This window comes from Amblyraja radiata, chromosome 37 (genome assembly GCF_010909765.2).
Source record: "Amblyraja radiata isolate CabotCenter1 chromosome 37, sAmbRad1.1.pri, whole genome shotgun sequence".
Lineage (NCBI taxonomy): Eukaryota > Metazoa > Chordata > Chondrichthyes > Rajiformes > Rajidae > Amblyraja > Amblyraja radiata.
Window position 1 is genome coordinate 139,713 of NC_045992.1, and position 14,641 is coordinate 154,353.

General features: G+C 44.6%; 1 protein-coding gene across 4 annotated transcripts in view; it reads left to right on the plus strand.

Annotated features, from left to right (window-relative positions):
- The first annotated feature begins 1,018 nt into the window (after window positions 1-1,018).
- adk (adenosine kinase) overlaps window positions 1,019-14,641 on the plus strand; it is an 82,870-nt gene continuing 69,247 nt past the window's right edge. For 2 of the 4 annotated variants that reach the window (XM_033012650.1, XM_033012651.1), the window contains exon 1: window positions 1,019-1,137. In XM_033012650.1, coding sequence (XP_032868541.1) covers window positions 1,079-1,137 — 59 coding nt within the window. In that variant the 5' untranslated portion in view covers window positions 1,019-1,078. Of the gene's footprint in view, window positions 1,138-13,501; window positions 13,655-14,641 lie in introns of those variants that run through there. The other 2 variants (XM_033012652.1, XM_033012653.1) reach the window with 1 other exon arrangement.

Genomic DNA, 14,641 nt, shown 5'->3' on the forward strand with positions numbered 1-14,641 from the left:
GACACTTAGCCTATTTAAAAATGTTAATCTATTCTTAAGAAATGGATAGATGTTTAGATCTAGTAATTGAATTTTGTAATTAGCTACAATTAGGTAACTAACTAATTATATGCATTAATTCCAAGTCATCTAAGTAAGATTGTTTCATATTTGTTTCAGAATGCTTCAATCTATAATAACTGAAAATTTCTTTCAGTTCTCTTAAATTTTAAGAAAGTTATCGGCCTTTAAATGTTCTCGATCACAGCTTTTGTGTTAAGTCAATGAAAAAGCAATAGGGAACAAGATGCCAATTTCCGAGTATGAAAATGGCCATAACCTTTTTAATACTGAAGAAATGAAAGTGAATTAGGTGTCAAATTAAAAACATTTTATGCTTTATCTGATGGGATAAATTAAAGACTTGATTTTTTAAATCTCAAAATTTTGTAACATTGCTAAGCAAGGGCATATTTATCAGTAGAAATTGTTTCAGTTTGCTCCATATTAGTACTTGGGTGAAATTCTTTTGTAGTAGTTGCAGTAGAATACACATTAGATGAGCCATAAGCATCTGAATTTTTATGAGCCAAATCTAATGAGTAAGCCTGATTGTAAGCTGACTGTAAATCCACGGTTTTGTTTTCTAATAGTCTGTTGTATTAAAGGCAATGCCAAACCATTGATAAAATGACGAATTTGATCCTGTCGATATGGATCAGCCGTAACTGCTTTGAAAGCACAGTCTTTACCAAGTCTTAAAAATTCATCAAGTGACTCACCAGATTTTTGTTTCCGAGTAGCAAGGAGGTGTAGTATAGGAAGCCAATTCTTCCAATTCTTTGCAGCGGCAGGTGAGTTGGGATCCAGATACAAGCCCCGATGTCGGACTGCTTGACATGCGTCCACTTCTCTGCCTCACCCCTGAGTTTCTCCACCACTTTTGTCTACCTGGGATCTCGTTGGATGTGTGTTATTTAGAGTTTTGGGGCCAACCTGCAAAATACAGAAGGTGATGAGTAAAGTAATCTCCCTCTCCCCGGCCGCGCGCCCGGCTCGGCCCCGCCCCGCTGCGCGTGCCAGCGACGCAGCGAGAGCGATGGCGGCAGATGAGCCTCAGCCGGCGAAAAAACCCAGGCTGGAAGATGAGCTCCTCAGGTAATAGTCAAAGCGCGGCCGCTCCGTCCCTTGCGTCGCCGCTGGAGGCCGGTGGCCATTCGCTGGGTCCGAGGTCGAGGTCACCGGCAACGTGTGGAGATGCGGCGTCAGTGTATGGGGGAGGTGGGAATGCTCTTGTTCTCCGCGCTCCCTCCCCCGGGGCCCAGTCCCGCTCCCTCCCCCGAGGCCCAGTCCCGCTCCCTCCCCCGAGGCCCAGTCCCGCTCCCCCCGGCCTAGTCCCACTCCCCCCTCTCCGGGGCCTAGTCCCGCTCCCTCCCCCCGGCCTAGGCCCGCTCCCCCCGGCCTAGGCCCGCTCCCTCCTCTCCGGGGCCTAGTCCCGCTCCCTCCCCCAGTCCCGCTCCCTCCCCCGGGCCTGCCCTCCCTAGTCCCAGGCCCATGGCAGCAACGTGTCAGCGCAGCCCGACTACATGTGCAGCCTACTCTGGTGGTTATTGATTCAACATTCACACGTGGATCGCGGTGGGCTGGAGTAACACCAATGAGATAGTTTAAAAGGCGTGTAGGAAGATATTCTTTTGTTCGTTGAGGCATAACATATATTCAGGATAATTATACTCAGACTGTATACAATACACGCTAAACTGCAGTATACATCGGTGGAACGAGGAGTAGTAAAATCAAGAATTCGCATTCTACTTTTATGAATCTTTGGTTGCACTGGTCGCCCTATTGTGCGTAAAATGTTTGGGGAAGAGGTTCACCAGGATGCTACTTGGGTTAGAGAACATAAGGACAGGTTGGACTAACATGGATTGTTTCCTCTGGAGCGGGGAGTCCTGATAGAAGTTTATAAAAGTATGCGTGATAGGGTAGGGCACACAGCTGGAACCCTCTTATCTTAGGTGAAATACTAGAGGACATAATTTTGAAGTGAGATAGGCACATGAATGTGCAGGAGTGGAGCAGTATGGGCCACATACAAGCAGAAGAGTTTAGTTTAATTTTGCATCATGTTTGGCACAGAAGGGTTGTTCCTGGGCTGCACTCTTCACTGCTGGTTCTGTGTTAAAATGGCATGTCCATTATTACATTTAAAATGTATGGAGTCAAGCAACAAGTAGTGGAATTGTTAATAAGGTGTCTCCAAATATAAATTTGAGGTTTCAGGTTGTTCCTCAGACCAAATGAGATTTGGTGAGTGGTTCGCATAAGACCTTCAATGAGTCCCCAAGGATGTGACTAGTGGTGTGCCTCATGGTTATGTGCTGAACTCATTACTGTTAGTATTACAGTTATATTAATGTATTAATATTATATTAATAATTTGAATCAGAACATAAAGGGCAAGTTTGCAGATGATACAAAAGTGGGTGGTTTTGCAGATCATGAACATGGTTGTGAAAAATTGCAGCAGGATCTTGATCGATTGGCCAGATGGGCTAAGGAATGGTTGATGCAATTTAAAATAGAGAAAATGTGAGGTGTTGCATTTTGGGACGTCTACACGGGCAGGTCCTACACAGTGAATGGTGGGACTCTGGGGAGTGTTGTAGAACAGTGATCTAGGAGTGCAGATGCATGGCTCCTTGAAGGTGGAGTCGCAGGTAGACAGTGGTTAAAAAGGCGTTTAGCACATTGGCATTCATCAGTCGGAGTATTGAGTATAGAAGTTGGGAAGTCGTGTTGCAGTTGTATAAAATGGGGGTGAGGCTGCATTGAGGATGTTGTCAGAACTAGAGGGTCTGAGTTATAGGGAGAGGTTGTGTAGGCTGGGACTCTATTACTTGGAGCACAGGAAGATGAGGGGTGATCTTATAAAGGTGTATACAATCATGAGAGGAATAGATTGGATATATGTGCAGAGTCTCTTGCCCAGAGTATGTGAATCAAGGACCAGAGGACATAGGTTTATGTGGGGGTGGTGGTGGGGGGGGGGGGGGGGGGGGGGGGGGAAGAAGAATGGGAGAGCTGAGAAGGGGAGGAGACAGCAAGGGCTACCGGAAATTGGAGGTCAATGTTCAAGCCGCTGGGGTGCAGACTACCCAAGCGGAATATGAGGTGCTGCTCCAATTTCCGGTGGTGCTAAAGAAGGAACTGCAGATGCTGGAAAATCGAGGGTAGACAAAAGTGCTGGAAAAACTCAGCGGGTGAGGCAGCATTTATGGTGCATCTCCTCCCCTTCTCAGCTCTCCCTTAGCCCTCTGGCTCCTCCTCTTCCTTTCTTCTTCCCCCCCCCCCCCCCCCGCCACATCAGTCTGAAGAAGGGTTTCGGCCCGAAACGTTGCCTATTTCCTTCGCTCCATAGATGCTGCCTCACCTGCTGAGTTTCTCCAGCACTTTTGTCTACCCTCGATTTTCCAGCATCTGCAGTTCCTTCTTGACTACTAGAGAAGATCTGTGTAGTAAGGAACTACAGATACTGGTATATACTAAAGATCGACACCAAGTGCTGAGTAACTCAGTGGGTTCGGCCACATCTTTGGGGGAAAAAATGATGCTGTTTGAGTGACAATTTGGGTCGGGACTTCTTCAGACTGAATGTAGAGGGGAGGGAACTGGAGATAGGAAAAGGGCAGAACAAAGCAGGGCGAGCAACAGATAACTGAGGAAGGGTGGAGCCCATAATGGCCCATTGTTCGCTCTTTGTCTCATTTGGATTATCTTCATCTTCACCCATTACATTCATTCAATTTGTTAGTTATAGGAAAGGTCAGCAACAGAAATGTCATTAATCTGCTGTAGTTATTGTTATTTCAGATTTCCAGTACCTTCAGCTTTCTGGACTACATTATTTTAGTTCTAATATTTTAACCAACTCTGATCCTATAGTTCCAGGTTCAGTGGGTATTTAGGCATTGTGCCATAAATTTATTTAATTTGTTAAATCATTTTGTAAACACTGATGAAAGATCAGTCTAGAAAACAGAACTTCAATATGAAAGATATATTGAATTCCTTACACAATTATAAATTGTTATGGATTAGACAATAGACAATAGGTGCAGGAGTAGGCCATTCGGCCCTTCGAGCCAGCACCGCCATTCAATGTGATCATGGCTGATCATCCCCAATCAGTCACCCGTTCCTGCCTTCTCCCCATATCCCCATACTCCGCTATTTTTAAGACCCTATCTAGCTCTCTCTTGAAAGCATCTGGAGAACCTGCCTCCATCGCCCTCTGAGGCAGAGAATTCCACAGACTCACCACTCTCTGTGAGAAAAAGTGTTTCCTCGTCTCCGTTCTAAATGGCTTACTCCTTATTCTTAAACTGTGGCTCCTGGTTCTGGACTCCCCCAACATCAGGAACATGTTTCCTGCCTCTAGTATGTCAAAACCTTTAACAACCTTATATGTTTCAATGAGATTCCCTCTCATCCTTCTAAACTCCAGAGTGTACAAGCCCAGCTGCACCAGTCTCTCAGCATATGACAGTCCCGCCGTCCCGGGAATTAACCTTGTAAACCTACGCTGCACTCCCTCAATAGCAAGAATGTCCTTCCTCAAATTGGGGGACCAAAACTGCACACAATACTCCAGGTGTGATCTCCTAGGGATTGTCAGACACTATTGCTACAACTCATTCTGTTCTATAACATTCCATCCATAACTAAGCATTCATACCTTTCAATTGTATTCAAGTTTTAATAACTAAAGATTATACTAACGTGATAAATTATCAAAATGAAAAACAAGTGTGATTAAACATGAGTGGAAATCAAATAAAAAATTCAGTTGTACTGGATGAATGTTACTCACCTACAGTGATCTACCTGTAAATGATGAATTGATAACCCAATAGCAGGGTGCATGTTCAGTTGGGTTGCACTGAGACACGTTGATATGACGACCCTGGCCACACACTCATTTCACTCCTGCCATCGGGAAAAATGTATAGGAGCTGAAAACTAATGTCCAGCTTCAGGAGCAGCTTCTTCCCTACAACCATCAGGCTACTAAACACTACAACCTCCAAATGAGCTCTGAACTACATAGACTTGGGGGCATTATTTTTGTCTTTACATTATTATTGTTTGTTTATTTTTATAGGACTTTTTTCATTTATTATGATTTTACAGAGTACTATTTTTACATATCTGTTGTGCTGCTACAATTAAAATTTTCATTCAGCTTTGGGACATATGACAATAAAAGACGCTTTGCTTTTGAGGTATGACTCCTATTTATTGAATGTAACTCTGTATTCAAATTCAATAATCCCAACCAGAGCCATCTTCAAACTCCTCGAGCTAGGAGTACATTCACCACCACCACCCGTGAACCCACCCCCCTACCCACCATCATCCTGAATCCTTGATTTCTGACCCATAGATCACAATCAGTAAAGATAGGCGACAAAAATCTCTATGATAATAACACACGTCCCCTGCAAATAGGTCCTCAGCCACTTGCTACATTCTTATACTCTCTTACTGTACCCACTCTACACACACAACTATATGGCCGTATTCTGCTCTAACCCCATTTACATATTTACATGTTTGCAGATGACAGCACTGTAGTGGGCCGAATGTCAAACGATGAGACAGTAAAAATGATAGAGAGCATATGATGTCAAGGTACCCACACCTCCCTCAATGTCAGCAAGACAAAGGAGCTAGTTATTGACTTTGGGATATGATGTGGTATGCATGACCCAGACAGCATCAGTGGTGCTGAAGTGGAGACGATCAAGAGCTTGAAGTTCCTTGCTGTAAATATCACCGACAATCTGTCCTGGACCAACCACATTGAAACTACAACCAAGAAAGCACACCAATGGCTCCAATTCCTCAGAAGACTATGGCACAGTCCATAGAAGTCTATAGTTGCTGAGGTTAGTGTTGTGTAGTATTTAAAAGCCTAATGGTTGCCAGCAAGGAGCTGTTCTTGAATTTGATGATCACAGTTTTCAGGCCGATGGGTCTTATTCCTAGTGGAAGGTGCGAGGTGAAAGCATAGCCAGGGTGGTGTGGGTCATCGGTGACACTGGCTGTCTTTTTTGAGGTGGCACCTCCTTTACAGGGCTCAAAATTAGCGGTTGCCCAGGTGCCATTGACCACTCAAAGTGCAGCCTGGCAACCTAAATGCCGACTCATTTTGCCCGGCTTGGCAATAAAATACTGATTTATACCGATAGACACAAAAAACTGGAGTAACTCCGCGGGTCAGGTAGCATCTCTGGAGAATAGGAATGTGACGTTTCGTGTCGGCGGCGGCAGCTGTATTCGTGTAGTATCTTTGATTGCAGGGCAAAGATATTAGGTGCGTGGTGGCGAAGGATCGGAGCGAATGGCGGGCCTCAATCAGCGGCGGCAGCGGCCACGACAGCGGCTCCACCGCCTCCTCCTCCCGCACCCCGCCAGGCGGAAGGAACCTCCCTCCTCCCGGCCTCGGCGTGCGGGAGGGGTTGTCGCCCTGATAACAGCCACTGCTTGTAAATCCGCCAACGGCGCTTTCACAACCCCTCCCGCACGCCGAGTCCGGGAGGAGGGAGAGAGGGAGGGGGAGGCGGAGGCCTCCTTCCGCCGTCTGCAGCAGCTGCACGACAGATCCTATAGCTATAGAATCTTTGAGCTGCACCGCTCGGCCCCGCACCCTCCTGTCGGCTGGCGGAGGAGGGGTGGCATGGAGGCAGCGGCACTTTGGCGTTGGACAGGGACGGCGAAGGCAGCGGGGCGATGTTGTTCGAGGAGCGCTGACCTTCCTTCCTCCCCACCTCCTTTGCACCTTCCACCCACCCTCTCTCTCTCTCTCTCTCTCTCTCTTGTACGCCCCCTCCACCCCTCTTATTCTGGGGCCCCTCCTCTCCATCCTGCACTGATACCCATTCCCTCCTCCTCTATTCAGTCCTCACTGACATTCCCTGTGCTCCCCTCCCCCTCTACCCCCCCCCCCCCCCCCCAATCTATTCATCACCCTACCCACCTCGCATTTATTCACCTGCCCCCCCCCCCCCCCCATCCATCCTACACTGGTCCCCCAATTCATCCTGCACTGAACCCCCTTCCCATCCATCCTGCACTTCTCCCCCTATTCATACTGCACTGATCCACCCATTCATCCCGTACTGACCAACCCTCCATTTACCCTGCACCAATCCCCCCCCCATCCATCCTGTAGTGATCTCCCCCCATTCATCTTTTACTGATCCCTGTTCATCTTTTACTGATCCCCGTTCATCTTTTACTGATCCCCCGTTCATCTTTTACTGATCCCCCATTTATCCTGTACTGATCCCCTCATTCATCCCGTACTGATCCCCCAATCATCTTTTACTGACCCCCCATTCATCCTGTACTGATCCCCTCATGCATCATGTACTGATCCCCTCATTCATCCCGTACTGATCCCCTCATTCATCCTGTAGTGATCATTCATCCTGCACAGACCGTCCGATCCACACTGTCCTGACCCCCCCCCCCATTCAACCTGTGCTGACCCACCCCCCAATCCATCCCGTACTGATCCCCCCCCATTCAAGAAGAATGGGGGGGAACAATTTGAAGAAGGGTCTCGACCCGAAATGTTGCATATTCCCTTAGCTCCATAGATGCTGCCTCACCCGCTGAATTTCTCCAGCATTTTTGTCTACCCCTATCCATCCTGTGCTGATCCCCCCCCATCCTTCCATACTGACCGCCCATTCAACACCACTGACATCTCCCCTCACAATTTTACATACTCCAACCAACACGTACTAATTCACCTGCCTCAATCCATCCATTCCGCACCGATTGCCTTCTCAAACCCCCCCACCGCCACCTATCCACCCCGCACTGATTCACACACCCCCTGACCCTATTGTGCTTCATGGTCTTCAGAGCGAACATTGACTATGTTTGATAACGGAATGCAATCAAATGTGTTTTAATTCCAAATGTTATTATTTGTTTTGACACCTTTAAACATATTACCAAAAGAACATTTGCTGCAGTTATGTCCTTTGGCCATCTCTTGTCAGTTAGTGTAATGTTTAACCTGTCAGATGGGTATAGTCGGTTTTAACAGCTATTATCATAAAATGCCTTTAGAAATTTCCTTGCAACCTGTATATTTTGTTATGGATAAATTATGTGGGAAGCCAGAGTGTTTCTGTGACAATAGCAATAACGACCCATGCTATGGCTATGTCATGGTAATTTTCGGTCCTTCACAGAAAACATACTTGCATCAATTGCAATGTGTAAAAAGAGTTGAGATATTGTATTATAATTTTGCTGCATGTCATTGCAGTATATATAATGTCTTGATTGGTGAATATGTTTAGTTTGTGACTTTATTTGAAGCAGAAATAATATGTGAATGTAGACAAAAGTGCTGGAGAAACTCAGCGGATTCAGATTCAATTTTAATTGTCATTGTCAGTGTACAGTACAGAGACAACGAAATGCATTGTGGCAGCATCTATGGAGCGAGGAAATGGGCAACGTTTCGGGCCGAAACCCTTCTTCAGACTGATGGGTTTCGGCCTGAAACATTGCCTATTTCCTTCGCTCCATAGATGCTGCTGCACCTGCTGAGTTTCTCCAGCACTTTTGTCTACCTTCGATTTTCCAGCATCTGCAGTTCCTTCTTGAACATAATATGTGAATGCTTCATTGAGCATAATTCCAACTGGTAACTACGCACTTCGTCCGAGCACATTATCACACGCTTCATGCAAACCGTCTTAAACGACCACCTAAACTCTCATTTGGCAACCTAAAAAGCTGTCAAGGTTGCCCGGCTGGCAACAGGGAAAAAAAGTTAAGCGAGAGCCCTGCTTTAGATCCTTTCAAAGGTGGGGAGGTCAGTACATGTGATGGGCACGGGCAATGTGTATCACTCTCTGTGGTCTCCTTTGTTTCTGGTTGGTGAGTTGCCAAACCAGGCTGCAATGCTGCAGTCATCTACCGTACACCTGTACAAGTTCAACTATTTGTCAACAAACCAAATAGCTTCATCTCCTTTGTGAGCAGATTACTGTCCTCATAAGCTAAGTGTGTAGTCTCAATCTCACCGTCTACCTCATTGCAGACCGTGTACATTTTTTTATCTGCAGCTTCTCTGTAATTGTACTGTGTAATTCTCTGTATAGTGCTGTGGCACTATATCCAGTACTTGGGTAATTTACCCTTTGTATTACCCATTGCACTTGTATATGGCACAGATCAAACTCAGATCTCTGGCGTGTGAGGCAGCAAGTCCACCAGTGGGAAGGGACGAATTGACCAGGGAGTTACAGAGGGAGCGGTCTCTGCAGAAAGCCGACAGGGAAGGAGATGGGAAGGTGTGGCCAATGGTGGGATCCCGTTGGTAGACAAAGCTGAAGAAAATCAGTGGGTGAGGCAGTATCTATGGAGCGAAGGAATAGGCGATGTTTCGGGTCGAGACCCTTCTTCAGACTGATGTCGGGAGGGGTGGGGGGGGCGGGAAAAATAAAGGAAGAGGCGGAGACAGTAGGCTGTGGGAGAGCTGGGAATGGGAGGGGATGGAGGAAGAAAGCAAGGACTACCTGAAATTGGAGAAGCCAATGTTCATACCGCTGGGGTGTAAATTACCCAAGCAAAATATGAGATGCTGTTCCTCCAATTTGCGGTGGGCCTCACTCTGGCCATGGAGGAGGCCCAGGACAGAAAGGTCAGATTCGGAATGGGAGGGGGAGTTGAAGTGCTGAGCCACCGGGAGATCAGGTTGGTTATTGCGAACTGAGTGGAGGTGTGGTGAGAAGCGATCGCCAAGCCTGCACTTGATCTCACCGAGGTTGATCATACGCTGAATAATCAAACCAGATTTTTGTTTGGAAGTGGAGATAATAGAAATTGCATTAATTGCAACGTGTAAAAAGAGTTGAGATACTGTATTATAATTTTGCTGCATGTCATTGTGGTATATAATCATGTCTTGATTGGTGAATATGTTTAGTTTGCGACTTTATTTGAAGCAGAATTAATATGTGAATGCTTCATTGACCATATTTCCGACTGGTAACTACGCACTTCGTCCAAGCACATTATCGCACGCGTCATGCAAGCAGTCTTAAATGACCACCTAAACTGTCATTTGGCAACCTAAAAAGCTGCCGAGGTTGCCCAGCTGGCAATAGGGAAAAAAAGTTAAGTGAGAGCCCTGCTACACAACTACAAATGCTACACACTACAAAGCATTTTTAACATGGACACTGGATAAAGATTGTGCCCCACACTGATTGCATTAATAAAATTAAACACTGGAATGAATACTTTTAGCAAAAAATTAATTTGAAGGCTTATCAGCTTCATGTAAAATAATTGCTGAGATGCTTGTAGATGATAGCATAATTTATAGAGATATTTGATCGGGTTGTTTTTCCGAATACGATTATTAATTTTTGTAAACATATTCTATTTTTGAAATAATATGGAACTGAGCTTACTTTTTGCATTGAATGCCAATACTTCTCCAAAACAAATAGAATGTTAGTCCGGCTCCTGCAGCCTAGGTGCCCTATTTGAATATTGCAAGAGTCAAGAGTGTTTTGTTGTCACGACAATGAAATTCTTACTTGCTGCAGCACAACAGAATATGTAAATATGTAAACATTGTGTATAACGGGGGAAAAAAAGTTCAATAAATGACAAATATAGTGCAAATAATTAATAATAGCCTTTTGCAGTTCAGTAAATATAAATATAGTCTTTTGCAGTTCAACAAATAATAATATAGTCTTTTGCAGTTTAATAGAGTTTAATATCAGAGTTTAATAGCAAAATATCGAGTTATACGGCACGTAACAGGCCCTTTAGCTCAACGACCATGCCGAGCAAGATGCCCCATACAAGCTAGAACCATATGTCCCCATTTGGCTAATATCCCTCTAAACCTTTTCTATCCATGTATCTATCCAAATGTCTTTTAAATGTTGTTATTCTTCCTGCCTCAACTATATCCTCTGGCAGTTTATTTTATCTACCCACCACCCTTAGTGCGATACTCTGTTACACAGATAATGTTTAATGTGTTATGTGTCATTCTTAACTGTCACTGTATGTCATGTTGTCACTTGCAGGCGGAGCGCCAAGGCAAATTCCTTGTATGTGAATATACTTGGCCAATAAACTTATTAATTCATTCATTAAGTCCTAAAGGAACGTCCTTTAATTCTGAGGCTATGATCTGCAGTCCTAGATTCTCCCACTAGAGGAATCATCTATCATTCAATCATGGCTGATCTATTTTTCTCTCTCAACCCCATTCTCTCCCTTCTCCCCATAACCGTTGACACCCTTACTAATCAAAAACTTATCAATCTTCCCTTTAAAAATTCCCAATGACTCGTCTGTGGCAATGAATTCCACAGGTTCACCACCTTCTGGCTGGAGAAATTCCTCCTCATTTCCTTTCTAAAGGTATGTCCCTTTTATTCGGAGGCTGCGCCCTCCGACCCTAGACTCTCCAACTAGTGGAAATATCTCTCCACATCCACTCTATCTGAGCCTTTCACTATTCGGTAGGTTTAAATGAGATTCCGCTCTCATCCTTCTAAACTCCTAGAGCCGTCACGCAATGAATATTACCACGTGTTACAGCCTCATTTTGCCGTCCACCGGAGTAAATATTTCACATCATTCTATCTTAACACACTATCTACAAATGTTCCGAACAGCAGAAAACGCATCTTATAAATGTAACTTGCACATTGTGATATCTGAAGAAGGGTCTCGACCCGAAAATAAATACGTGGTACTCCACCTGCAACTGCTCGGACAGGAAGGCTCTGCAGAGGGTAATGAGGGGAGCAGAGAGGATCATTGGCGTCTCCCTACCCTCGGTACAAGAACTGTTCCAGAGCCGCTGTCTGAAAAAAGCTCAGAGAATTGCTAAGGACACACTGCACCCCCTCCACATACACCTGGATCTCCTGCCATCAGGCAAGAGATATCGAAGCATCAAAGCTCGGACTACAAGACTGCTAAACAGCTTCCTACCACAGGCTGTGAGGCTGCTAAACAGTCACTCTGTACTCACAGTCACTTGATTCTGCGGCTGGCACGGACACTTTAATAACTGGCACTGGCCACTTTAATAACTGGCACTGGCCACTCAAATCAGCTGCCCCGGACATTTTTATGATTGGTTTATTGTATTTTAACGTTGTGTTTTACCTGCTTTTAACTATTTATTTATACTGTTCCATCAGGGACTGGATTGTTTTTAGTGTTATTATGTGTGAAACGTTTTAAATTTCATGTGCGATACTCCGCTATTCCCTGGGAAACGTCTTTTCATTTTGCACTGTACAACTGTTGCTTGCAAGATGACAATAAAGGTTGATTTGATTTGATTTGATTTGAAACGTCGCCCATTCCTTCTCTCCAGAGATGCTGCCTCACCCGCTGAGTTACTCCAGCATTTTGTGTCTACCATGGTGATATATGATATTAATTGTTTTCTCAAACTTGGATAATATTTAGAATTTGTGTTCTCTCAAATGAAATATTGCAATCATTTCAGAAATAACAATATCAATAGCGTAGCAATATGATTTGAAAATACTGTGAGAGAAATGTGGCCTCATTAGTCATAATTTGCCGTTTGACAGTTTCCTCATTTACTGCCTTGCATGTTTTAATAAGCACTTAAACTCTCCTTTGTATCAATGCGAAGTGAAGTGTTATCTTTTAGTCTGCAATCAGTAACACGATTCCTTCAGGTAACCTAAAAACGAAACAATAATTAAACAAGAAACATGCTTCAGTTAAACGCCTCTAGTTTTCACGCCAATTCTCTACGCACCTTGCAAATTGGTTTGGGGAAGGCGAGGAGGAATTTGGCATACTTTTGGAGGATCTGTTTTCGTCTTTTATCAGTGGATAAATACACGTGATTGTAATAATTACTGTCGCCATATGGAATGTTCTTGAGAAAACGAGCCTTTATTGTATCAATTCTGGGGCGTGCTGATCTGCGTTTCGGTTGGTTCATGTGTGCTTGTGGTTTTCCGTATTATTATCGGAGGTATCCGAGCCTACTTCCGTGAAAGTTATGAAAGATTTATCATCCAGTCAGTCATCCGAGAAGGTGCACGGTTGCGTACTCTGGTATAGCTAAACGTGATATTTTTAAATCAGTCAAAACAATGTTTAAGAAGGAACTGCAGTTGCTGGAAAATCGAAGGTAGACAAAAATGCTGGAGAAACTCAGTGGGTGAGGCAGCATCTATGGAGCTAAGGAAATAGGCAACGTTTCGGGTCGAAACCCTTCTTCAGACTTAATTCAATCATGCTTACAGTGGCTTGTTTAAAAAAAATAAAACTGCGAACACAGCAAAAGCGCTGAGGCGAGCGCTGAAGTATGAGTGAGCGCAGTGATTGGCGGCGGAGCCGTCAGTCGCGGCGCCCAGCGCTCACAGCCATGTTGTGAATGGAAGCTGCGGATGAATGGGCAGCGGGGAGGGCGGGGGTTCCGCTTCCAGGTTACATTGATACCAGTTTGGGAGACACAAGCGTGGATCCTGGGCGGGCAGTGAGTGCTCTATCCTATTTGTTCATTCAACCAGCCGCATACACTAATCCCGGCTAGGATGACCTGTCTGAGGTAAGTGCTAGGTTGCGGCAGACTCGATATGTAATTTACTCGTTGTAGCATTTATTTTGTTGTATTTTTATGGCCTTTTTGTCTTATCATTGCAATCCACTGTCAGACGCTGTAAAAGCGGTTCGTGAGTGAGAGCGTGGGTGACAAGGGGAGAATATTTTTGTGGCATATATTTTTACCTTCTGTGTGCAGTTTCGTGTTACGTATTTTCACGATATAGGTCTTAAAATACATGTTGAAGTGTTCCTTTTTCGCACTGACCGTAACAGTTCATGATGGAAGTCAGTACTGATTTTACATGTGCCACCCACACATTAAAAAAAAAGAGGACTGTGTATTCATTGCGCGCTCTTCAGATTCATAACTTTAAGCGACATCCATGCTGAGAAGAATGCACCTTTCCCTTGATTTACAGTGTTGTGTGTTTCCTGCAAGTTTCTCTAGCCGGTGAATCATTCCTCATCGCTCGTGAGTCACGAATATTCTCTCATGTTAGTTAAGATCACCCAAGCTTTGACGAGTCTCTCACTAAAGGATCTGGTGAAAGAATCACATAGTGTATGTTTTTGGAAATGTGGTGAGCCTGGAGAAATTAAATTACTTTCCAATTGCTTGTTTACTTCCCCAACTCATACCAGGCGCACGTTTGATTTTGTGTTGATTTTGGAATTTAAAATTCTACTTTTGTGGTTGAATGAGATCTAGGTGGTGATTGTTGTCCACTATCACATTACATCTTGTACAATTTTAAATCGGAGGAAAACAAAATAAGCTTTTATTTCATAAAGTTGTAATTTCCATGTTTTTGGAGCTGGAATTTGTTTTGGTAGTCTAAAGCGACGGAAATATCACATCAGCTCACAAACTACCCACAGGTCGGTCCACAGGCATCTCCTGCCCCAACCGTGCTCCCGCATTGGCCTCAACTGCCGTAAAATCGTAGTGGAAACAGGCTTGCCCAATGTAATCACGGCTGAACTGCGCAAG